At 45.6% G+C, this 26,025-nt stretch overlaps 1 protein-coding gene across 1 annotated transcript in view; it reads left to right on the top strand.

Moving 5' to 3' along the window:
- Positions 1 to 26,025, top strand: part of PDE4C (phosphodiesterase 4C) — a 652,796-nt gene that overhangs the window by 192,493 nt on the left and 434,278 nt on the right. Inside the window, exon 3 of the mRNA XM_083179233.1 lies at positions 17,344 to 17,561. Coding sequence (XP_083035359.1) covers positions 17,344 to 17,561 — 218 coding nt within the window. The remainder of the gene's footprint in view (positions 1 to 17,343; positions 17,562 to 26,025) is intronic.

Below are 26,025 nucleotides of genomic sequence, written 5' to 3'. Positions count from 1 at the left end.
CAGGGGCATCGGGGACAGCCCCGGACTTTCAGCATGGGCTGGTAAGTCCTGGAGGGGGGGGACCCCTTCATTGGTGGGGGTCCCCACTTCCCCAGGACCCCTGCCCATTCTGACCAGCCACGGGGATAATGCTTTGGCCGCGGGACCTTATATAATAAGTGTCCCCCGGCTGTGGCATTACCCTGCTGGCTGGTTGGGTCTGGTGCTGGTTCTTGAAATGCGGGGGACCCCTAGTCATTTTGTCCCCCGTATTTCGGGAACCAGCGCCGGACCTTGAGCCTGGTTTCATTAAATCAAGGGGACCCCTATTTGTTGGGGACCGTGATTTTATGTCACCAGCACCGGCTCAATGAGCCCGGGGCTGGTTATGCTCTGGCGGGGGACCCCGCGCTATTTTTTTTTTTTTTTAAATTGCGATTTCCTGCAAACGTGCGATTTTCAGACCTGAAAATCGCACATTTTCAGGACTAAAGAAATCGCATCAAATCGCACCTAATCGCACTATTTGGCCCTGTTTTTCGCATCTCATTAAATATGCGAAAAACGGCCCAATCTTGCGATTTTCAAAAGTGCGATTAGGTGCGATAAAAAACATGCGGATTTTACCGCATATCATAGAATGTCACCCTACAAGTTGAGGTTCATTGGAAACCTGACTTATTGATCATTTGTTAAGTATGCTCTTAATTGATTTAACTACGCTAAGGACCATATTGTGGAGATTTTATTCTGCCGCCAGAACCTTCAGATAACATTGTCCAAATGCTTATTTCAACAAGAAACAAAATTTACAGATGACAAAAGAAATAAGAAAATAACTTTTTAAAACTATTTTTGCAAAGTACATTAATATCACTAGTAGGTTAATATAAAGTAAAACTGGATTATCATTGTGTATTAAAGCATCCATTCTTACATACCCAAGAAGGTTACTATAGCTCATCCTCACACCCAATATTAATTTTCAAGCTCCTATCACACTTGGTTTTTGCAGAGTAATAATAACACTTACTTTCTCCTATCTGTCTTGCATAATCCAGGTGCACTGATGACTGATTACATACATTTGTTTTACAACATAAAGGGACAGTAGTTAAAAAATGCATACATATCTCATTGATACTATCAGTAATGGAGATTTGTTTCCAGAGTTGGGAATCAGATGGGTGTTGAGGATGGGCTTGGTATGAAATGCCAGTGATGCTCAGATACTCCAACCTGGCGCTGCTGGATCCAGCGTAGCACTGGGTTTACTCAAACTACTACAATGAATAGTATTAGAATGGTGCGCCACTCTTGCATTCACCACAAGTTCAAGATCCAAGTTCCGTTATAAAAAAAAGAGGTGTAACAACCAGCAGTGTGTAGCTGATTTTTCTGGTTCCATAAAGCGCTGCCTACTCTGTAGCCTCCACCCTCAGTAGCCTCCACCCTCCGCATAGGAAGCACCACTTTCCCAATGCACACAGTAACTATAAAGTCATGACCCATGACTTTGAGGAATCACCATAACTAATGGCAATGCCACAGTAAGAATATTGGCAGCAGAATCCCAATGTCAAGATGCTGATGGATTCAAATGGTGAGTATTCTAACCTTAAATGTCCCCTTCTGCAGCCTATCCCTAACTGTCCCCTCCTGCAGCCTAACAGTAACCACTCCCTCCCAGAGCCTAACCTCCACCTAGTACCTGGCCATACAGTGGCTCAGATGTACCAAGCTTCAAAAAGTGATAAAATGGAGAGTGATAATCAGACAGCCAATGAGCTCTTAACTGACCTGCTACAGGCAGGGTTTGAAAAATGACAGGTAGCAGCTACTTGGCTGGTTGTTTATCACTCTCCACTTTATCTCTTTTTGATGCTTGATCTATCTGGCCCTAAATCTCTAACCCTAATACTTACCATTGGAATCCTCCAGCATTGTGTGGGATACTGCTGTCTGGAGTGTGTCAGGGATCCTGACCACATGCCATTGGGGATAACTTAGTGCTTTAGATATGACTCAGTGGTTGATTTATCAAGCAGATGTAGTCTTTTTTATTTGCTTTCTTGCCAGCAGAGTGGGTTACACTGTAACTGCATCTTTATATATTTTCATGGAGAAATATGTGTCTTCTTTGGGTATTGCAAAGCACTGCAATTTATCAAACCAAAAAGATCAGCTTTCATCAGTTTGAGGGGAAAATATGACACATTTCAGAGTACAGATGCATCACCAGGGGCGACAATCGGTGTATCGCGCGCCTTAGGCATGAAAGGGTGTGTGGCCTACCCTAATGGAGAATGGCCTCAGAGTAAATCCTGATTACATCACTCCGGGGGGCAGCCCAGTATGCCCAGAGATGCTGAACTGCCACCAGAGACTAACATTTGCACTTCTCTATAGCAGGGAGAATGTCACAATGCAGCGCCCTGCTCCTGTCACTGTGGAGAAGCCTACATTTCGGTGTCATCTGGATCTCCCCGTGCCCTCATTGGATCCCCCCAGGTGACATCTGGACCCCCCGCACTGGATTAAATGTTTCTTGCACCTGAGGGATAAGGGGCCAAATGCTGCCCCTGTCACCCTCTTTCTGTGAACCACTGTTTTTCTTTGTCACACTCTGCCTCTCCTGCTTCTCCCTGACACCCTCTGCCTCTCCCTGTTGGGATATGGTTGTTAGGTTGAAACAGGTTAGCTCAACATACATTAAGTCGACTACTAAAGGTAGACAATGTAGGTGTCAACTAAAGGTAGGCACCTATATTAGGTCCACATGCAGTAGGTCGACATGGTCAAAAGGTTGATACAAGCAGTGCCGAAGGATAGCGATGGAAGGGAGCCGTGTGAGGGTATGCAGTATATTGATATGGTATCCATGTTGACTTAAGATGATGACACCCCCAAAAAATTTATTTTGTTGACCTCTTGACCATGTCAACATAAAATAGGTGTTGACCTAGTTCCTTTCGACTTTTAGCGGTCGACATAATGTATGTCGACCTAACTTGTGTCGACCTAATGACCCATACGCCTCCCTGTCACCCATTTAATGTGTCGCATATTGTGAACTTGAGATGGGGGGAAGGAGGGGGCACAAATTATATTTTTGCACCTGGGCCCTCAACCCACAAGTTCCACCACCGGTTACAGGCATGCATATGCACAGCTTTGAGAATGTATCGCAATGCATATGTAATACAGAAGAATAGCTTTGGCATACATTAATGGATTTGGACATGCGCCAGTGTGCCTATAGGAGCTCTTAAACTATGACTGTTTCGCAATCACAGTTTAAGTAGCGACAAGGGGCAGCGGAGTGCTTACGCTTTTGCGATGCGTCTGCAACAATTTGCAGGCACATCGTATGGAGGGACCCTGCGAGTGGGCGGTCTTGCTCTGTGCCGTGCATACAGCCGGGAGTTATCTCTTCAAAATCATTTATTAGGAAGAACAATTGAGAATATATTATATAGAAAGTGTGGAATGGAAAGAAATCTGACCTGGAATATACAAAAAAAATATTTGGAAATAAAGCATTGCACATGTTCCTTCTCAAAGTGGGAAGCTAGTGCAAAGGTAGGCTACAATGACTCATACAGTACAAGTATTTTAGAATTGTGCGTAAACCAACCAGGTGATAATAAGCAGTGCTGTTAATGATGAAAAAGCAGTGTATCAATCATTTCATTAAACTACATAAGGAAAACAGCTTGAGGAAGACATTCAAACCATGCTTGCCTACCTTTTAAAACACCACCCTGGTATTAGCTAAAGAGGTGACTCAGCATGGTTCTTTGGGGAGCAGAGCCAAGTGGGCACATCACTAGGCTCCATCCCCTTGAGGATAAATCCTTTGACTGGCCAGTCCTTCAAAGTGGAGTGGGGCTATAATCACAGCGATCACATTATTTCAGTCCCCCTTCCTTCTCAAGACCAGTAATTTCCAGCTTTATCTGCTTATCCTTCCCAATTCCCTAGGAAGCAGGTGGGATCCTGGAGGAGTACCCACTCTTTTGAGGTTGCAGTGGACTACGTCAAAATGCTGGAGTATCCCACAAATTCTAGGAGAGTAGGTAAGTATGGTTCAAAGGCAAACACCAGAGGATGTGTAAAATGCAATGAAATCTAAATGGATGTTTCAATTATTTTTGAAGAGAAAGATCACCTTTGCCTTCAGTAAGGAGATTCACTTGCTGGAATGCAACAACACATCATTCTATAAAGCTTCTGATAAAAGTTAGTTTTTATTGTTTTTATTGCCATGTTTTCATCCAAACTCTGATATAGAAGGTTTATCTTCCATATCATATATTTTCCTTCTATACTCTCCTCCATGTTGAAAACAGCATGCTAAAATTTCCAGCATGTGTTTAATCTTTATACATAAATAAAGAGGTCAAGTTTGAATAATGAAAATTGAAGGGTCAGGCCACAACTAGACATAACATGATTGACAACACCCCAAGGCACAACATTACTGATCCCCTTCTATATGATCAGTTTCAGACCCTCAGTGTCTCAATCCCCATTCTGTCTCTTCAGCTTCAGCTTTGCAGTGTCTTTTCAGGCCAGTTCTGTCTCTCCAGCAACTCTACAGCCCCCTTCTGTGTCTCCAGCTTCAGCCCCTTAGTGTCTCTCCAGCCCCTTTCTGTGTCTCCAGCTTCAGCACCTTAGTGCTTCTCCAGCCCTGCAGTGTCTTTCCAGCATCCTTCTGTCTCTCCAACTTCAGTCCCTTAGTGTCTCTCCAGCCTCCTTCTGTGTCTCCAGCTTCAGCCCCTCAGTGTCTCTCCAGTGCTGCAGTGTCTTTCCAGCATCCTTCTGTCTCTCCAGATTCCAGATTAGTGTTTATCTAGCCCCTTCTGTCCCTCAACATTCACTCCAAGTGTTTTCCTTTTCCTACATTGTCTATCCAGCCCCCTTCTCTTTCTCAAGCTTCAACTCTTCAGTGTCTCTCTGGCCCCTTTCTGTCTCTACAGTCTCTGTGTATCTCTACCCCCTCAGTGTCTCTCCAGCCCTGCAGAGTCTCTCCACTCCTACAGTCTCTCCATACCCCTTCTGTTTCTCCAGCTTCAGTCTCTCAGTCTCTCCAGTCCCCTTCTGTCACTCCAGCTTCAGTCCCCGCATCACTCCTGCTCCATAATCAGTGACTTACATTGTGGTTTGCCTTCTCTGGATGCTGCTCCTCTTCACCCCATGGCTCCTCTGTATTTCAGTGCAGTAAAGTGCCTTGTGAGAAATATGTGTTTTATTATGCTTTCTGCTGCTCCTATGCAGTGTATCTGCCAATAAATGATCATATCAATTATATCATCAATCATCATTTTTAAGCTTTTTTGTGTATTGAATTTAGATGTTGCAAAAAAAAAAAAAAAAAAAAGTAACGTGTGCAGCCAACATATCACATATAGATGTGTCCTCATACTGAATATCATTGTTGTGGTTGCACCCTTTGCATGCCAGGACGTGACGGGCATCTTTTTACGATTAATTCATCTTAGTTATAAGTATAATTATGAATGTACGTCAATAATGACATCATTCATAGAGTCCTATAAGAATTCTGGAAATGTAATGAATGTAATTCATGTCAGAAAAAGGTCGTATAAGTAGCTTTTAAATGAGGCATAAATTAGAAAATCTGTATGTAACACAGAGCTAGAAGCAGTGTTAAATATCTGTATATGTATTTCTGCTGAACAAAATGGAAACAAATAATATTCTGCAATAGTAATGTTTGTTCCTAAACTCTCCAAAGGGACATCTAATTAGACCCCTTTTTTTGTATAAAGCAAACTTCATGAGCAGTGGATTTATTTTGTATAAACAAATGTTAACGACAGCCACAAACTCCAATCCTTGGTGATCACACTGCACAGCATGTTCCCTCCACACGAATGATCTCGGGGGTTCCACTGTCTGGCTTGTCACTCTGTCTGCAGTTGCACAGTAATCATCATTGCCCGCGGACTCCCTGGAGATGTTAAATTCATATGAAAAACAGATTAGATTAGAAAGAACCGAATACGGCACTTTTAATGAGACTTCAATTAACTTTTACAGAAATAGTAGGAAGAGCTTTAATCATTTCGTTTGGTAGAGTTGTAATGCTATGGTGGATCAAACTAGTGTGTGTGTCCTTTGTTATTAGCTCCATATTGGGCCTAATTCATCATGGATCACTAAGTTGGGAAAAAGCAATCCGGTCAATTATCATATAACTGCGCGTAGACATCCCATCAATTTGCTAATTTAGCTGTGTACGCATTCTGCTTCAATGCAATAAAAGTTTGCTTGATAGGCAGCCAGTTATGCTGAAAACATAGGAGTTTGTAGGTGTGTTTGTCCACACGAGGACATGCGGAGGCATTTTTTGGGTGGGTCTTTGTTGTCAGCAATAACCACTTCCAGTCTGTTGCTTTAGCAGAATTGTGGAAGCTTTTGCTGGCACAGATGAAAAGTACTCTTCCATATTCAAGTTTTTTTTGCGAATGGATCTACGTATGCATCGCGCTTTGCAAAGCGTTCCGGGTTTCTGTAATTTAGTTTTTTTCTTTCTTTCTGGGTGGCAACTATTTGATCACAGAAACAGTTTTTTCTCAACTTAGCGATCCATGCAGAAGTACTGTAGGCCCATTATACGAGCTTTCACAAAAAGATCTAATTTACTAGTCACACACAGTGGCGTAGCTACAGGGGTCGCAGCGGTCGCAGATGCGACCGGGCCCCTGAGCCAGGGGGCCCAACCCCCGCCACTGTCCCGTGCGCCGCATAATGTAACTGTCTTCCTCCTGGCTCCCGATCGGCGGGCCCCGGCTCCGTGGGCTGCCTGGACTGCGCCGGCTGAGGCTGCTCTCCCCTCTCCTCCCCCTCACCCGGCCTTCCCAAGAGTGCACTGTGCGGGCCGGTGCCGTGCGTCGTGACATCACGCGCCGGCACTGCACACCCTGCGCAGACAGTGCGCACTCATGGGAAAGGACTAGTCGCCCTCAGTCTCTCTCCGCATGCGCAGAGACTGAGGTAGCTCTTGGGGGAAATCAATCTGCCTGCCTGAGTCGTGCTGAGGGGTGCAGTGGCCAGCCCCGGCGCGCAACACTGGGATCATCTCCTATCGGAGGAGCCTGCAATGCCACACTTCAGCACACACTGTAAGTGCAGCAAAACAAGTAGGTGGCTCAGGCTGTAGTGTACTTTAAAATCTCCACACTTGACTCAGTCTTCTTTTGTCCATCGTGTGACGCACCTGCTGCAGGCTGCAGCTCATGTCACATGGTGGCTTGGTGGGCTGCTGGTATAGTAAATAAGTATATTTAATATACTTATTTATTATTAATATGCCAGTAGCCCACCAAGCCACCATGTGACATGAGCTGCATCAGGTTCTGGGCGGGGGGCCAGGTTGCCATATGCCCCCCAGGGCTGTTATCTGCATACCCTCCAACATGGTTTGGCTCCCTCCCCCCTCCTCTTCTCCTGCATTTTAAATACATATATCTGAAAAAATTCCCAGTATACATTCGGAAAGGGGACATGGCCACGCCCCTTTATCCATGACCACGCCCCCTTTCAGTATGTGTACCGATTTCTGCCCTTAAAATGTTGGAGGGTATGCAGCATAGAGTGGAGTAGGCTGCCAGGAGCAGGACCGCCCGGTGCCCTGTATCGGACTACAGTGAGTCCTGTCAGGCTTTTGAGTTTATGTGAAAAATTGCTAAAACTGCTGGGATGTGTAGTTCCACTGTTACAGTGGAACTACACATCCCAGCATGCCCTGTCACAGTTTTAGAAATCCATTATCTAAAATCTGTGGCAGGGCATGCTGGGACGTGTAGTTCCACAACAGCACTGACTCCAGTCCTGTCAGGCTTGTCAGCTTTTATTTTCTTGGACCGAGACCGAGATTTTAATTTTGTTGTATGTAGGGGGGCCCCAAGCTGACCTTTCGCACCAGGGCCCATGAACCCTTAGCTACGCCCCTGGTCACACATGGGTGTTATCATAGAAGCCTGTGTACTATTGATACAAATTGTTGGTCTTATTAATAACTAAACTAATTCATTGTTGAGATATTATGCAATTTGCAACATTTCCACTATTTTAGTCACATTGCATAAAACGAACTCATGATATCTGAAGTATACCGCATTGTTTTACACAACCTTTTCTTAAACATCACCATGCACCATACCAACCATAAACAATGGACCCCAGCTGCACTGCTAATGTATGCCAACCAGAAATCCATACATTAATTCTGCTTATGCAATTCCTTTGTTTAATTGGATTCTAATCCACCCAAGTATTACAAATTTATTGACCACCGCTTCAAATAGCCCACCATTAGTCACACTTCCGGTGGGGGCCGGGGATGGTCGCATGCAGGAGAGCTCCTGCATGCTTCCTCGGTGCTCCCGGCCCCCGGAGACGGGGAGCTCAGCGTGGTGCGGACTGCGGATGCAGGGGGAGAAATGAGATGGAGAGCCCCTGGCGCCAAGTGACGCCATCTGCCCGGCGGGGAGAGTAGCATCGGCTGCATCGGGTCAGCCTGGAGGTCCCGCTGGCAGCCCTGAGTGGTCGGAGCGGAGGACAGGATGGAGCAGAGGACGGAGCAGGCGAAGAGGATGCCCCCAGCATAGCATCCCCTTGGCATGGAACAGGCAGCAGAACAACGGCTGCGGCCCCCAGTGGTGAGTCCCAGCTGCCGCCCTCCCCTCTCAAGTGGCACAGAATGGCGCAGCCTGCACGGAGGAGGATAATGGGTGCCTCCGGCGCGGGTGTCCCCCTCCCCCAGGCGACAGGCGGACAAACAACGGCAGCGGCCACACCAGAGGGCAGAGGAGGAAGCTTGGCCGGTCTGCAGTGGAAAAACAGCTGCGCCTCTCCCCCAGCTCCCCCTCTGAAGCTCAGGATGCGCACAGGACCCGGCCACAGGTGTACATCTCGGCCCACGGCATGTCCTCCAGAGGTGGTGACCTCCCCCACCGGCACCTAGCCGACTCTCATTGGTGGCGCCCCCCAAGGGAGAAGGTACAATAACACCATCGGTGGCAGCTGCGTGGAACCCAGCCTAAAGAGGGCCCAACTCCAGCCCCAGGCCTCACTGACTCTCCCCAGGCCTCACTGACTCACTCTGCCCCTGCCCCCCTGCCCCCCAGCCCCCCCCCCCACTGGTTCTCCCACAGGAAGATGGCGCCGCAAATGGCTGCCAAGGAAAATGTGCACTCAGCCTACGTAACCCTATGTCTCCCTTGTGATAACCATACTGTCTCTGCTATACTGTGCTGTCTTGCTCTATTGTTACATACCTGGCTGCTGCAATGACCAGTGGCGCCGCTGATGGCTGCCTAGGCGCTGTGCAATTGGCAGGTATGTGTTCCCTATTTGATAAATATAATGTCCCTGTTTATATTGCTACCTACCGGGCTGCTGCAACGACCAGTGGCGCCATGGACGGCTGCCTAGGCGTTGTGCAGCTTTGACGAGTATGTGCTCCCTGTGTGATAAACTGTACTGTCCCTGCTTATGTTGTTACTCACCTGACTGCTGCAACGACCAGTGGCGCCATTGATGGCTGCCTAGGCGCTGTGCAGCTCAGCAGGTAGGTGTTCCCGTGAGATAAATGTACTGTCCCTGCTTATATTGCTACCCACCTGGCTGCTGCAATGACCAGTGGTGCCGCTGATGGCTGCCTAGGCGCTGTGCAGCCCGGCGGGCATGTGGTTCCTGCATGTAATGTCTTAATGTAATGTATGCATTCCTGCCTGATGCTGCACTGTAATCCACAAAAAAATCCTAGTGTGCGCAAGCATACATGGCCAATAAAGTTGATTCTATTCTATTCTATTATGTATTAATCGCTAAGTACAATGGTTGTTTGATAAGTGTGGTAAATTTCTATGAGATGGTGCAACAATACCTTGGGTGATGTAACACCTGGAATGCTCCACTCTCTTAGGGCTGGGCCACACATAGCGGCCAAGCATGTCCTGTTCTCACAGCTGCAAGGAGGAAGGGTGGGTCACACATAGTGGTGTGGTCAGATCCTGCAGGACAGCATTCGGCCAGTGCCGACCGCAATCAGCCCCACCTGCAGTACACATGGTTTTGTCTATTAGAGAGTGAATTTGCATTTGGAAGTAAACCAGAATAATGCCCTGTGTGAACACATATATAGTAATGTGTGTGTACTTCCCAAATTGCATCTGTCCTGCTGTCCGGCCCCATGAGCTTGTGTACAGGCTCCTTGCGGCACAGTGGGTCTTGCTGAACGGCACCAATATGTGTGGCCTGGCCCTAAGAAAGTCTGTTAACGCTGCAGGCTGTGAGAGACACAATCCAACTAAATAATGGTAAGTTAATTGGCTCCCAACAAATATGAACCCTTGTTTGTATGTGTGTGCATGTACATGTGGTAGGGAATATAGACTGTAAGCTCCAATGGAGCAGGGGCTGGCCAGGTATTGGGAGGGATGCACTAAAGGAAAAATGCAGTAAAAAAACCTGGGGTTTTTATGGCATTTTGGTATGCAGGAAAACCCGCACGTTGTGTTTTCTCTGTGGGGGTTATCACCAGCAAAAGCCCACATACCCCATGGAAGCATATGTGCTTCTTACCACGACCAATCGCCGCCCCACATTGACGCTCGCCACCCCACACGGACCCCCGCCGACCCCCATCACTTGTGCCCGGGCAGCCTCCTGCTTTGCTGCCTGGACCAGTGACCTGATCCTCCCTAGCCCCATACATACCCTTCCAGGTGCATAGAGGGGGAGGTGGAGCCCGCCCCAAAGCAGTAGGCAGCAGCAGCTGGGTAGGAGGTGGGCAGAGCAGCCGGGGACCCACTCACCATCTGTTGGCTACTTCACAAAGGGCAGCTTTTGCAATAAGAGCTGCCCTTTGCAAAGCAACCGGCGGATGGTGATTGGGTCCCCGGCAGCTCCGCCCACCTCCTACCCAGCTGCTGCTGGTTTACTAATCACATATGTTAGAGCATATGTGATAAGTATTGCTGCAGTAGCCGGAGGGGCTGTAGCTGTATGGCTAGCATCATTTGAGCAAATTAGTTATAAAAAAGAGTATAAGAGTATAAACATAAGCCAAGGAATCTACACAGAGTTTAGCGCAGCTCCTTCTGGAAAACAGGGGCAACACGCCCCCTTTTCCTGAAACCCCAACTGTCCCCACCCTACCTGTGAACACCTGAATGGGTCCGACACCAGTGCAGAACCTTACCTTCAGGCATAGGACCTTGTTCTGGTTGATTCGTTCACATGCACATTCGCAAGCACCCGTGTGAAAGGCAAATGCATGCAATATGCGTAGTTACGCCCATACCACATGCGAATGTGAGTGTTCGCAACGGTACCCAACGGGGAGTGGTCTCAAACTACCCACACACTGAGCGAACATCCTCTGTGGGTGAATTCATTAGCAACTAACAATACGCACGCAGCCAACCCATTCTCGACCCATTAATTAATGACATGCTATTTTTTGGAACTCATTTACCTATTTAGTGGCCAATTATAATGAGGAAGAATGTTTTATTACATGGCTGTTTAATGTGTTTTAAATATATTAATTTCACAACTCAAATTAAATAGATGTGTCCTAAACATGTTCTCGATATGAATGTTAAATAAAAATTTTTTTTTTTTTTATACAAATTTTATTACAAAGTTTGTATGTTTAGAATCTATTCTTGCATGGTTTAATGGTTCAATATAATGGTTATTTTGTCTGAAAAACTGAATCACCTTATGCATTAATGGCCTTCATATTGTATTGTAAAGGTTGAAATGTTTAGTGTGCTTAACGTGGGCCTGCATTGAGTAGATGTGGTTCGTTAATTGGTTAATGAGAAAAACTTGTATGGTGCATGGGTGAGTATTGTGTATGTATTTTAGCTATTGTGCGTGTTGATTGGTGTTGCGAACGTTGGTCCGCTAAGCTGTTGCCTTGTGAGGCCTGAGAGTCACTTTTTTCTTACAAATGATTAAGAGCTCGAGCACTGTGAGTGTTGCAAAGCCACCACCCAGCACTTGTGGCCAACACCCTTGTCTATGCCCCAGTTTCTGCCCATTTTTACCCACTTTCCAGGCCTTGCCCATAGAAACATGCACATCACACCTACATTGTTAGTGCTTGTTCACAAACATATTTCTGTTCGCAAGGGTGCAAGCGTGTATGGGTGATCAAACCCAGAGGTGGATTGGCCCACTGGGAAACCGGGCCGTTTCCCGGTGGGCCGGACCAGATGTCACTCTGGCTGGGCCGCTTACGTTGTTAGAAGCGGCCGCAGCCTAGCCTGGTCACAAATGGCAGCATTGCCCAATACAAATATGGCTGCCGCATATATGCATATATTAAATGCACATATGTGGCGGCCATATTTGTTTTGGGCAATGCTGTGTCTGGGGACGCTGGTGACACGGCGGTGAGTAATGTCCGCAGCTCCCCCCCCCCCCCTGTCATCCGGCGAGTTGTCAGCGGGAGGTGTGTTTGAGGAGGGGCCGGGCAGCTCTATAGACACTGCTGCTGGTTCCCTCCTCTCCCCTCCACTGCCGCACCGCCGCGAATCCGGTGTCTCCTCCCACTGAATCCGCGGCAGGGTCATCTCATGGAGCTGCCGTCAGCTGCTGGGAGCCCAGCCGACGCCGTATTTGGGCAGTGCTGGGACCGGGAAGCAGGGGAAGGGATCTGCCAGGAGCCGCAGCAGCAGTGTGCGCCGTGCGGAGACAGGGGAAGGGGAGGGGGTGAAGGTGCCTCTGCCAGAAGGAAGCCACATCCAGGACCAGCACTAAAGTGTAGAGGGCAGCCAGGCAACCTGCTGCCGGGGAACAGATCCCTGCATCGGACTGGCAGCGCAAAGAACATGCAGCGGGGGATATGATGCAAGGTTAGTAGTCCAGTCCCAGTGTCTGCCCCTTCTCTAGCTACCCATATCACTGCCCCCATACATAGAACCCAGCCTGCCAGTTACACAGTGATCCACCCCTCCTAATGCAGTCAAGTGCTCCCTCCTTCCACCACTTACTGTCCCCTTCTATTCCTGCCCAGTGGCCACTATTCTCAGTGATCCCCCATCCAGCTCAGTGTTCCCCACCATCTCTCCCAGCCGTGTCTCCTTTCTTCCCTCTCCCAACTAACCAGGTCCCTCTTCTAAATAACCCTCATTACCCCCTCAGCTACTCCAGTCATAATGTACCCCCCTCATTCGGCCCACCATCAACTCTCTGTCCCCTTCCCATCCATCCCAGGGCCACTGAAATATATTACCCACTGTCTCTATGTCTCACTCTCTCCTGCCACCCTTTTCACCACTGCATCTACCTATTACCCACTGCCTGCCCGTCACCCATTCCCTGGCATCACCTACTGCTTCTCCTTTGCCCGCTATTGCAAGGCAACGCCCAATTTTAATTTTTCAAGAGCGTTCGTTCACATGGGTGTGTGTGGGGGGTGCGGTTCAACATTTTCCTGCTTAGGGTGCTAGTAGGCCTGGAGCTGGCCCTCCTCCTTCCTGCTGCCGCCACAGCCCCACCAGGTGGCCCGGCTCCTGCATGCTGCGGATGAATCCCCAGACCCCTTCTGATGTCAGCTCTCCTGCCTCATCCCACCGCCGCTGCATCAGAAGGCCTGGGAGTAAGTGTTTAGGCCAACAAATGGCCACTGCACTCTCTGTCCCATCGCATTTTACCTGTGTTGCCGATATCCTGAATTTTGGCTCATACATAGTGACATAACGTGAATTTTGGCTCATGCTGTGTGGCATAATATGATTTTTGGCTCATACTGAGTGGCATAATGTGAATTTTCGCTCATGCTGTGTGGCATAAAATGAATTTTGGTTCATGCTTTGTGGCATAACGTGAATTTTAGCTCATGCTGTTTGGCATAACTAATTTTTGCTCATATTGTGTGGTATAACGTGAATTTTAGCTTCTGCTGTATGGCATAACATAAATTTTGACTCATGCTGTGTGGCATAAATTGAATTCTGGCTCATTCTATGTGGCATGACGTACATTTTGGCTCATTCCATGTGGCATATTGTGAATTTTGCTTCATACTGTGTGGCATAATGTGGCTTTTTACTCATTCTGGGGTCTACTATTGTGATGTATAATGTGTATAAAGGGTATATAGTGTGGAACACTACAGCTAAGGACATGGCCCTTTTGAGTGTCCACATCCTCTTTTGCGGAGCTACAAACTTCACTTTACCATACCATCATTTAAAATTTTCCCCTCTTACCACTGTGTGTATGTATGTAAAATTTATAAAATTTTCTATATTCTCATGTGCTAAACATGCCCCTAAAGTGCTGTGGTCACACCACCTCCAGGGGGTCCCTGGGAAGTTTTTGTACCGGGACCCAGGATTTCTCTTGGCAGCCCTGGTGAGGAGCGTCGGGCAGACAGGGGAATCAGCGGCCGTTGATTGGCTGAGAGAGCCGTCTGTCACGGCTTTCAGCCAATCAGCGGTTCCCCTTTTCCTTTACGTTTACTTTTCAAAATGCACACCACACCACAAAGGTATTCGTCCTGGGGGAGGAGGGATCCGAGGGATTGCATAAATCTGTATGCTGTACTGTATGTGTGTCAGCATGCCCCTCGTCCCTATACAATGTGTGTGTCAGCGTGCCCCATGTCATTATACAATGTGTGTGTCAGTGTGCCCCATGTCATTATACAATGTGTGTGTCAGCGTGCCCCATGTCATTATACAATGTGTGTGTAGGGTTACCACCCGTCCGGTTCGCCGGGTGTTCAGCAGTAGCTTGGCTGAGCTCCGACACATTGCGGGTCCTCACTTGGCGGCAGTGATCTCCTGCCGCTCCGCTATTGTGTAGCGTTTCCACGCTTGGCGGCATGAGGTCACTCTCTTGCTGAGTGAGATGACTTCCCCAGCGCGAGATTTTGCGCCTTCTCCGTTGCCTCATGCTGTGCTCATTTGTCGCCGCCACCACCACTGGTCCAATTGGGCCTCCTGTATCTGGTAAACTTCTATTTATTTATTTTTTAAACCGTGTGTGTGCTTTCTATTTGTGCAGTGTGGATCTGCTTTGTGAAGTGCATAGTAGTTAAATTTGCCTTTGACTCCAACCTGTGGGGCATATGTATAATGGCCATCATGGTGCGGGGCATAATGTGTAATGGGCATAATTGTGTGTTGAGTAATGTGTAATGGGCATCACGATGTGTGGCATAATGTGTAATGGGAATTACAGTGTTTGGTATAATGTGTAATGGGCATTATAGCGTGTTGCGTTTGAATTACGGTGTGTTGCATAACATGTAATGGGTATTATGGCACGTGGTATATGTAATGGGTGTGTGACGTGTAGCAAGCATTACGGTGTAAATTTTTTGCGCGCGCCTTTGGCGCGCACTATCCCTGTTGTTCTTAGTTTTAAAAAATTGTTGAGCCCTGGCATAACTCGCAATGGGCATCATGGCCACTGGTGCGCACTGTCACTGTTGTCCTTCTTTTATGAAAAATTGTTGAGCCCTGGCATAATGTGTAATAGGCACTATGGCATGTGGTATAATATGGATGTGTGACGTGTAATAGGCATTATGGGGCAAATTTTTGGTGCGCGCCTTTGGCATAACATGTAATGGGCATCACGGTGTGTGCCATAATGTATAATGGGCATCAGTGTGTGGCATAACGTGTAATGGGCTTTACAGTGTGTGACGTAACGTGTATGTGGTATTACCGTGTGCGAAATCAAAAATAGATTTGAAGCAAATGGAAAAAAATAAATAAAAATAAGGCGGGTCAAGGGGCGGGTCAATGGGTGGGCTGTGGGTGAGCTATTAGCCATGCCCCCACAGTGGGGAAAATGAGGCGTGACCTCGTTGAAATAGGCCACGCCCCATATCACTAGGCCACGTCCCCTAAAAATGTGTGCGCGACTGCGGCGCGCAAAAGGTACCCCCCCCCCAGGGCTGCTTCAAATTATTTCCCGTGCTGCTTTTAATTCCCAATCCGCCCCTGATCAAACCTGCACATGCGCAGTGTGGACGATGCGCATGCATACTGAGCAAAAAATGCGCAGAGTGCAAATTTGCATGCGAACGAATCAATCTGAATGACCTTCATAATGTAGGTTGGATTGTTACCCTGAATTATCCCCCTTGTATACAACACCCAATTTACCACAAATACATCAAATATGAGAAGTCTGTTTGAGGTGGATAATAAAAAAAATGATATATCTAATGTAAATGAATGTTTTTTTTTTTTTTTGTTTTTAAATATCATCTAAAGCCACATTTCTAATATATAGCTCTTACATAATTTATTAAGGTAAACAACTGCATTTATGTTGGACTGAAACTTAATTATAATATAGAAATGTGTTTGAACATTTCATAAAATAATCATGAAAAGTCCCATGGGCACCCTTTACTTGCATTTTGCAGTCACAAACCAGTTTATATAAAAAGCGCACACTGAGAATGCAGCAGACAGCTGTTACTTTTCTCACATCAGACAGCTGTTCTGTGGAGCTAGGTTTTGCCATTCAAAAATAATACCTTGAAGTGGCTGTAAAAATGGCCAGGAATGGGCTAGTGATGCTCATTTAGCTGTAAATGTTAACAAAAAAGTACACAAGTGCATTGTTCCAGTTAAGCAGGTAACTTTTTAATGAGCGAGTTGCCATCTGGACATAGAACACATGTTTAAAAATTCCAAAGAATGTGTATAGCATGACCAGCAAGATGCAAAAAGCAAAAGCTTGGCCAGCAAGATCTAGCAAGATGAGTTGACCAGTGAAAATAAACGCCAGCAATTAGTGATAAGGAATTGTACTCATTGATGATGCAACATGATTAACTGACCAAAACTCAGGCCAGAGCAGAGAGTCATTTAGACATACTGTAACGTGCAAATCATAATCTATAAAAAAAATGCCAATTAAGAGTCATTAATTATTATCTATGCTAATGAGATAATATGTTTGTGGTTTAGAGTAACCTTTAAAAAGTAGATAAATCTTGACTTAAAATATAGCAGATATAGCCGAAAATCAGCTGGTACAATATGTGTTACTGAAATAACTGAATACAGTTTTATCCTGTGACTTCAAAAGTATTTAACTACCTAAAAGTTGTTTCTAGCAAGTACTAGACTACATACTGTAGGACGAATACTTATGCAAGCAGCATTTTTCAGTTTAACACGGACATATCTATTGAATTTTTGGGGGTTTGAATACTTTAACATGGCATATAGATACACTACAATTCTAATGTAATTAAGTATTGTATGGTAACAGCATAATTCTAATCCACTTCTTTTTCCTCATACATTACTGTTTATGTGATCTTTTATTCTTTCCTTACAGAGGTCTCGAGAAAGTTTTGACCTTAGTTCATACTCCATTTCCCCTTCTCCGAGTGCAATCAAGAGACGTTATTCTGGCACTCCACAACTCCCACCACTCACACATCGCCAGACTGGTGACTCTGGAAAATCAGAAGCAGAAACTGGTTCCCGTGTGGTTTTTACAATAGAAGAGATTGACACAGGATTAGACAAAGAACCGGATTCTAACTACCTGAGGTAGGAAACCATTAAGCATAATGTAAACCATGATGCACCCTTACATCCTTGTAGAAGGCAGACAGAATACGAAAACCCCCAATCTGAAAAGAGTCACAACCAAACTGCCTGAGCAACTAATTTGCTTATTAGAATACTTTACTGAAGTCATTATTAGCGTAGTTGTGAAAATGATTGTGATTTGTCCATTACAAAATGGTACTATATGCAAAGCAGAACTGCACACATTTCATCCTATGTTATAGGTCCTGTGATTAATACAGTATATATCTTTGTGTTTCCCATGCTGCTTATTGTATTCTTTCTCCTTTAATATGGTTAGTGCCAGGGTTTATTGAACATGTATTGTATTGTATTGCCATACACCCACAGCACAAGTTACATGATTGTTCGAAACGTATTTCAAGATGGCCGATATCCATGATTGGAATACTATTGCTTTGTGTGAAAATCATATTGTACCTGATTAGGATATAAATAACTGATCTCCAGGGGAGTCTTTGGACATGAATCTTCTGTGATTTCCTGTATAGGCTCTTTAGATGCTGGTATCTGTTTGGCACTTTGCTGTCCTCTTGACAGTTATCCTTCATGTGCCCATCGGGAGGTGGGAAGATATGATTTGCATAATCTGGTTCCTGCCCCACTCTGAAAAAATACAGCAAATTGTTGCTTTAAACAACAGGGGCGGAGCCACAATGATGAGAATGTGGCACCCCTGCCCTTGAGATAAGATTGGCCCCTTGGGGACAAGAAATCTTTCAGCATGCCCAACAGATGCAATAACTGATGCTCAAATGAGATAATGGATATACTCACCATCAGACAGAAAGAGACCACCAGATTAATAGTCTGCCTGTCTGCAAGTTTTATCTCACAGTGTATGGCCAGCATAAGATGCCAGTGCAGCACGAGACTTAAAGTAAACAATCAAATGTACATCACATTTGCAAAGAAGATCAACTGTTCTATGTAGATCAGGGAACAGCCCTGAACACAGACTAATATGTGACTATATAGTAACTAGTTAAAAGCCTTTCAAAATTAGGGATGTGCACCAGCCACTTTTAGTGTTTCGTGTTTTGGATCTGTATCTCCGGCAGTGTTTCGGATCTTGATTTAAAAAACCCATCAAAATCACCAAAATCACAGAATTTGAGTTTTTTTGCTCATACGCTATTAACCTCAATAACATTAATTTCCACTTATTTCCAGTCTATCCTGAATACCTCACACCTCACAATGTTGCTTTTAGGCCAGAAGGTTGCACCGAGGTAGCTGGATGACTATGCTGAACCACATATGGGCGGCACAAACACGTGGCCAATCTAGGAGTGTCACTGCAGCAGCAGACCTTATGGCAGTTTGAAAAACTAGTACCCATAGAGCACATAATGACAAAAAAGGAGGCGCAAGATGGAATTGTCCTTATGTTGCATAAATAAGAAAAGGCACACTGTCTTTAACAAACCAATCATTTCAGCGACAGGGTCTGCCACACAACTGTGTCTGAAATGATTGGTTTGTTTGGCCCCCCTCAAAAAATAAGCAATTCATCTCTTCCTGTTATAAACCAGCACTACAGAGGTAAGATGTCATCCTCATCCTCTGATTCCTCACCCCCTTCAGTGTGTACTTTCTCAACCTCACAGATTATGAATTTGTCCCCACTGGACTCCACAATCACATATCCCTCTGTAGTTTCTGGAGGCAATTGCTGGTCTTCGTTGAAGAATTGATAATTAATTTTGATAAACATCATCTTCTCCACATTTTGCAGAAGCAACTTCCTACGCCGCTTGCTGACCAGGTTCCCGGCTGCACTAAATACTCTTTTGGAGTACACACTGGAGGGTAGACAACTCAGGTAAAATAGAGCCAGTTTGTACAGAGGCCTCCAAACTGCCTTTTTTCAAATCCAGTACAGGTATGGACTGTCTGACATATCTACTTGGATGCTGTCACCAAAGTATGTAATCCTCCACCAGTTTTTTAATGGTGACATCATAGTATGCAGTGACAATAGACATGTCAGGAATATTTGGCCAGATGTCCAAACTCGCTTCTGCCCTCCCTGCATCACAGCCAGCAGGTTGGGTAGGAAATTTGAGCTGCTTCCTCGCAGACACAGGTGTGGGAGAAAATGAAGGAGGAGCTGTTGCTTTGTCAGGGTCCGCTTGAGTTGACATTCTCCTGACCAGCAGGTCTTTGCACCGCTGCTGAATTGTGTTTGCCAGAAACGTAGACACAACATATGCTTTAAACTGAGGATCGAGCATGGTGGCCAGAATGTATTCCTCTGACTTTTATAGACTGACCACCCTCATATCCTGGCAAAGTGTATCAAGGGCTTCATCCACAAGAGCTACATGCTTTGTGGAATCGTAAGCTTTAGTTCCTCCTTCACTCTCTCCAGCTGCTTCTGCAACAGCCTGATCAGGGGAATGACCTGACTCAAGCTGGCAGTGTCAGAACTGACTTCACATGGGGCAAGTTCAAACAGGTGAAGAAACTTGCACAACACAGAAATCAGTCTCCACTGCGCTTGGGTCAGATGCATCCCCATTCCTTTCCCTACAGCATGTCATAGGTGGCTGTGTACGCTTGAATAGCCTTTTGCTGCTCTTCCATCCTCTGCAGCATATAGAGGGTGGAGTTCCAGCGCATCACAACCTCTTGTTTGTGGTGATGGCAGGGCAGGTTCAGGAGTTTTTGATGTCGCTCCAGTCTTCGGCAGGTAGTGGCAGAATGGCGAAAGTGTCCCACAATTTTGCGGGCCACCACAAACATCTCCTGCTTTCTCATGTCACTTGTGAGAAAATGCTGCACCACAAAATTTATTGTGTGGGCAAAACATGGCACATGTTGGAAATATCCCATATGTAATGCCATCACAATGTTACTGGCTTTGTCTGATACCACAAATCCCCAGGAGAATCTAAGTAAGGTAAATCACTGCAAGATGATTTACCTCAGTTTCTCTAACGGTTGTCGGCATTGTGCCTCTTACTGAAACCGGAGATACACAGAGTAGCCTGCCTTGAAAGGAGCTGGCATTTCAGAGATGCTGCTGCTGTTGCTTCTAAAGTCGATGCATCTACCCAATGGGCTGTCACAGTCATGTAGTCCTTAGTTTGCCCTGAACCACTTGTCCACATGTCCGTGGTTAAGTGGACAGTGGTTACAACCATATTTTCCAGGGCACTGAGAACACTTTACAGCTGTCTCTGTACATCCTGGGTATCTACTGCCTAGTGAAGTGGGATACACAGGACTTGGTACCGGTACTCCACCAATTGTCTAAATCCCACTCCACTGATGGTGCACACCAGACGCACGTCTAACACCAACAAAGCTGTCAAGGCTGCAGTTATCCGCTTTGTCATAGAATGACCGCTGTCATACTTCATCCTCATTGCAAACGACTGTTGGGCGATCAATTGCTTAGTGAAAGACGTAGTGTTGTTCTGACTTCCCCTCTGGGATGATAATTGACTCCTAGCAGTGGCTGCAGTAGGAAAAAATTATACGGATTAAAATAACACTTTTATTTTGGGGTTATTTATTATATATGGGCAGCACAGGAGAGTGTACTGACCCACACACACACACATGGCAAAGCCTGAAAAAAAGGTTTTGGGGTTATTTCAATTATTATATGCGGGTGGCATAGGAGAGTGCCTAGCCAAGCCTGAAAAATGTATATGGATTAAAATAACCCTTTTATTTTGGGGTTATTTATTATATGCATGCGGCACAGGAGAGAGTACCCGGCCCACACACACGCCAAAGCATGAAAAAATGAGACGGATTAAAATAAATCTTTATTTTTTTTAGAGTGTACACTGGACTTAAAAGCAGTACCACATGACTTAACAGCAGTACCACAGGACTTAATGGCAGTACCACTGGACTTAACGGCAGTACTGGACTTAACGGCAGTACTGGACTTAACGGCAGTACTGGACTTAACAGCAGTACCACTGGACTTAATGGCAGTACCACTGGACTTAATGGCAGTACCACTGTACTTAATGGCAGTACCACTGGACTAAGCAGCACTGGACTTAATGGCAGTACCAGACTTAACTTCAGTACCACAGAACTTAATGGCAGTACTGGACTTAACGGCAGTGCCACTGGACTTAATGGCAGTAACACTGGACTTAACGACAGTACCACAGGATTTAATGTCAGTATTGTACTTAACGGCAGTACCACTCGACTAGCAGTACAACTTATCTTATCAGCAGTACCACTTGACTTTAACGTCAGTGCCACTGGACTATCGCTGAACTGGCCTATACATCACTATCACTGGACTGGCCTATACAGCACAGCACTATCACTGGACTGGCCTATATCACTGGCCTGGACAACAGCAGTATCCTCACTGTACTAGTAACTACTAAGTATCAGCAGGACGGAGGCCGAGTGGCCAGGCAACCAGGACACCCCCTGCCTTTTCACTCTCCTAAACTGGAGTGAAGATGGCATCCAGCCGCCCGTCCCTTTATAGGGTACGGATCTTCTGAGATCCGGAGACATGTGCTCTGAGTCTGGGCGGGAATTCCCAAACAGGCCCGGAGCAAGGGTTCGAATTGGGGGTGTCTGGATTCCCCCAGTCCAAACTTGACATCCCTAGTCAAAATGAAGGTTAAGTCCCTATCTGCTCATACCTGCAATATCTGTGTTCACAGCTCCCTCTCTCCATCTCCAGCAAGTTAGAAACAGATAATTTTGCTTTCACTTCTGTTCATGAGTAATTTGGTCTGTCGAGTTGCCTCTAGTGGTCACTGGTGGTACTTTACCTCAGAGGTGAGGAGTATTTAGCTTTTTATACATAGATTTGGCTTTTATAAATGTATACATTTTCATATAGTAACTACTTCTTTTGAGCATGTTTCGGTACTTGTGTATTATCACGGCGCCCACTACTCCATTTGCGTAGAGGGCTTTTCAGGGTAGTGAAATCGCATCGCATTGCATGCCATATTGTTTGGCATGCGATGCGATGCGATTTTCCTATGTAATGTATTCACTGCTCTGTGTCAGTGAATCCATTAAAAAGATAGGATGCGATAAAAAATTGCATTGCATCGCATGCCATTATTGTATGGCATGCGATGCGATGAGATATCAGTTCTGATGGAACCTAGAATAATGCCACTTCATCCCGAAGCGTGGTGAGCGCAGCGAGCCCCGCGAGGGGCATCGGTACGCGTCCGACCGACCTTTTCATACCCCCACTATCCACGTCGGCGTGGAGTTGATTTTTTTCAAAATATTTTTATTGAGCCTCACATATCAGAATAATAGAACACATCCTGGATGATGGCATTACAGTGTCAATATTGAGGATCAAACAACTTTTAACATTTTTTAAACAATTCCCAATTACATATAAGACAATATTGCTAAGGATATTTTGTCGAGAATGATCGACGGATATAACTGGGATGAACTCTCCATCTGTTAAATTGAACATATCACTGAGGCAATATAGTGATCAAAAGAACTCAATACCTATAACATTACTAAATGTAATAAAAGGGAAAGAACTAAATGTAAACAAAAGTCTATAAGTACTTAAACAGTCTGGTCTTACCCTAACATGGCGGGTGACCAGAAATTATATCAAAGTGCCTGCCCAGCGGCCGTCCCGGACCACCGACCCATCCATGGAGAGATCCAGCAAGCTCGCAAGCGGCGAGGAGAAGAAGGGTTAAAGATATGAAATAGATGGAAGAATGAGATAAAAGGAGGTAGTAGAGGGATAGTTTTGGATTACATATCGTCTGATGTCTATAGTTTAATTCAAGGTGATAGGTGGAGCATTCTGCAGGAGTTGGAGGAAGTACCAAGATGTGTTTTGGAAGCAGCCTTGGATGGCCTGCTTGGTTCGAGGGGGGAGGGTATGAATGAATTTGTTCCAACAGGCGAATAGTTTTGGGGTTAAGAGTTCTTTATGGAGTGATGTCTCAAGTAAATAGGAAAATAAGTAGTGATGTTGCCATGTCTAGTGTAGGAGGCGAGGGTTGTATCTATTGTTGTAGAATTGCCTTTTTACCTACTGCCGAAAGCAGCACAATCAGTTTTTTATCGTTTTTGGATATGGTAGATTGGTCGGCTATATGTCCAAATAGAGCCCAAGAATCCGTACATCTGAACGATACTTTAAGTGTGGATGTAGCATAGTCATGTAACTGGTGCCAGAAGGTTTGTGTGTGTGGGCATTGCCATAGACAATGATATATATCAGCCTCTGGTGCATGACATTTGAAGCAGTCTGAACTTTCGGCTGTGCCCATCAGGTAGCAGCGTTTGGGCGAAATATAAGCTCCGTGAAAGATTTTATATAGCATTTCCTGATATGAGCTGGCTGGGATAGGTTTAAGATTAGTTAGGAATGTGTCTAATATGGTTTCTGCATCAAGAGGGGTGGATTGTGAGGCCCATTTAGTGAGTGCCGGTAAGTTTGTGTCAGGGTCTAGTTCCGGGTGGATACGGCCATATATAGTGGAGACGGAGTGCGTTTGGGTGCGAATCACTGAATCCAGCGGATTTGTAATGTCTTGGGGTTTAAGTTTGGTTAAAACCGATTTGAGATAATGGATAGCTTGAGCGTATGGGAAAGCATGACTTGGCAGAGGTTGACGCTTCTTCAAATGTGAGGGGGGCATTAGATGTGTTTAGTAGGTGTCGTAGACTAGAGATTCCCCGTGATCGCCAGGCCACAAAGGGAGATCCAGCGTTTCCCTCCTGAAACTCCAGATTGCCAACTAGGGGAAGGGATAGCGAATGGAAATGTTGTAAACCTAAAGACTTTCTCGCATTTCTCCAGGCATATATCATGGAGGATAGCAAAGGGTTGTCAAATTGACGGCCATTTATTTGTGATGAGCGCGCATGTAAAAGAAAACTGAGCGAGAGAGGTGCACATAACTGTGCGTCCAGGGCTGCATCGGTGAAGATGGCCGTGCCATAAACCCAGTCTACTGCAAAACGAAGGATACACGCTAGGTTATAATACTTTATGTTAGGCAGATTAAGGCCTCCTCTATGAGTTGTCTGCATCAACTTATAAAGGCTAATCCTAGGCCTTTTGGAATTCCAAATAAATTTGGTAAGCATGGAATGCAGCGAAAATATGTCTGATTTGGATAGAATCACTGGTGTCATCTGCATAACATAAAGTAGTTTTGAGAAACTGGCCATTTTGAATAAGTTACATCTGCCTAGCAGATTTAATGGCAGATTTTGCCACAGGTTAAGATCTGTTTGAATCTTGTGGATTACCGGAGTGATGTTATATAGATATAGGTTGTGTGGATGGGGAGGTAAAGCTATGCCTAGATATGTAATATTAAAAGGAAAGGGAGTGGTCCAGTCAGACCTTACTTGGCCAAATATGGCCAATGCTTCCGATTTGGTGAAGTTGATAGAAAAACCGGCAAATGAAGAAAAGCGTGTGATGATATCTATTATGTGAGGTACTGATTGCTTTGGATTGGATAAAGAGAGAAGAATGTCGTCCGCAAAGGTGACGACCCTCAACTCTCTATTGCCAATTGATATGCCTAAGAGATTAGGAGAGGAGGCAATGTGTCTAATGAGTGGTTCTAATGCGAGGTTAAAAAGTAAAGGCAAAAGGGGACACCCCTGTCTTGTTCCCCGTTCTAAGCAGAAGGACAAGGAGGCTATGCCATTCACCATCACCTGAGCTGTTGGGGTTGTATACATCGCCTGAACCAGCCCCCTGAAGGGTTCTCCGAAGAGTTGCCTGGAGAGTATATTATGCAGATGTGACCAAGAAATCTTATCGAAGGCCTTCTCGGCGTCTAAATTGATAAGAATGTTATCTTGGAGGTTGTGAAGGCGGGTATGCGTTATTGCTGCTATGGCAGCACGGACGCCCATTACTGATTGTCTACCTTTTATGAATCCCAATTGTGCTGGCGAGATCAGGCGAGGCAGACATTTTTGTAGGCGGTTGGCCATCAATTTAGTTAGAATTTTAAAGTCTTGATTCAAAAGAGATATTGGGCGATAGGAACCCATCAAAGTGGGGTCTCTGCCTGGTTTTAATAAGACTATAATTCTAGCTTCGTTGAATCGGAGTGGCATTTCCCCCGTTGTTATCAACTGATTATATAACAGTGTAAGGGTGGGTGCTATGTCTCCTTTTAATAATTTATAAAATTCCGCCCCGTATCCATCCGGGCCGGGGCTTTTGCCGTTAGGCAAAGCCTTAATGGTGTCTACCACCTCCTCCTCTGTGACCGGGCGATCTAAAAGGTCTCTCTCCTCCTGGGTCAATGTGGGCAGCTCAGTTTCTGCCAAGAATGTCTCACTGGTTTGTGTATCGGATGGTTCTTGGGTATATAGTGAGCTATAAAAGTTAGAGAATCCAGTACATATCTGGTTAGGGTCTGTGACAAGGGTGCCAGAATTGTTAATGGAC

Source organism: Crinia signifera, chromosome 1, assembly GCF_055691185.1.
Source record: "Crinia signifera chromosome 1, ASM5569118v1, whole genome shotgun sequence".
Lineage (NCBI taxonomy): Eukaryota > Metazoa > Chordata > Amphibia > Anura > Myobatrachidae > Crinia > Crinia signifera.
Note: the sequence above shows the minus strand (reverse complement) of the source record. Positions and strands in the feature narration are given on the sequence as shown.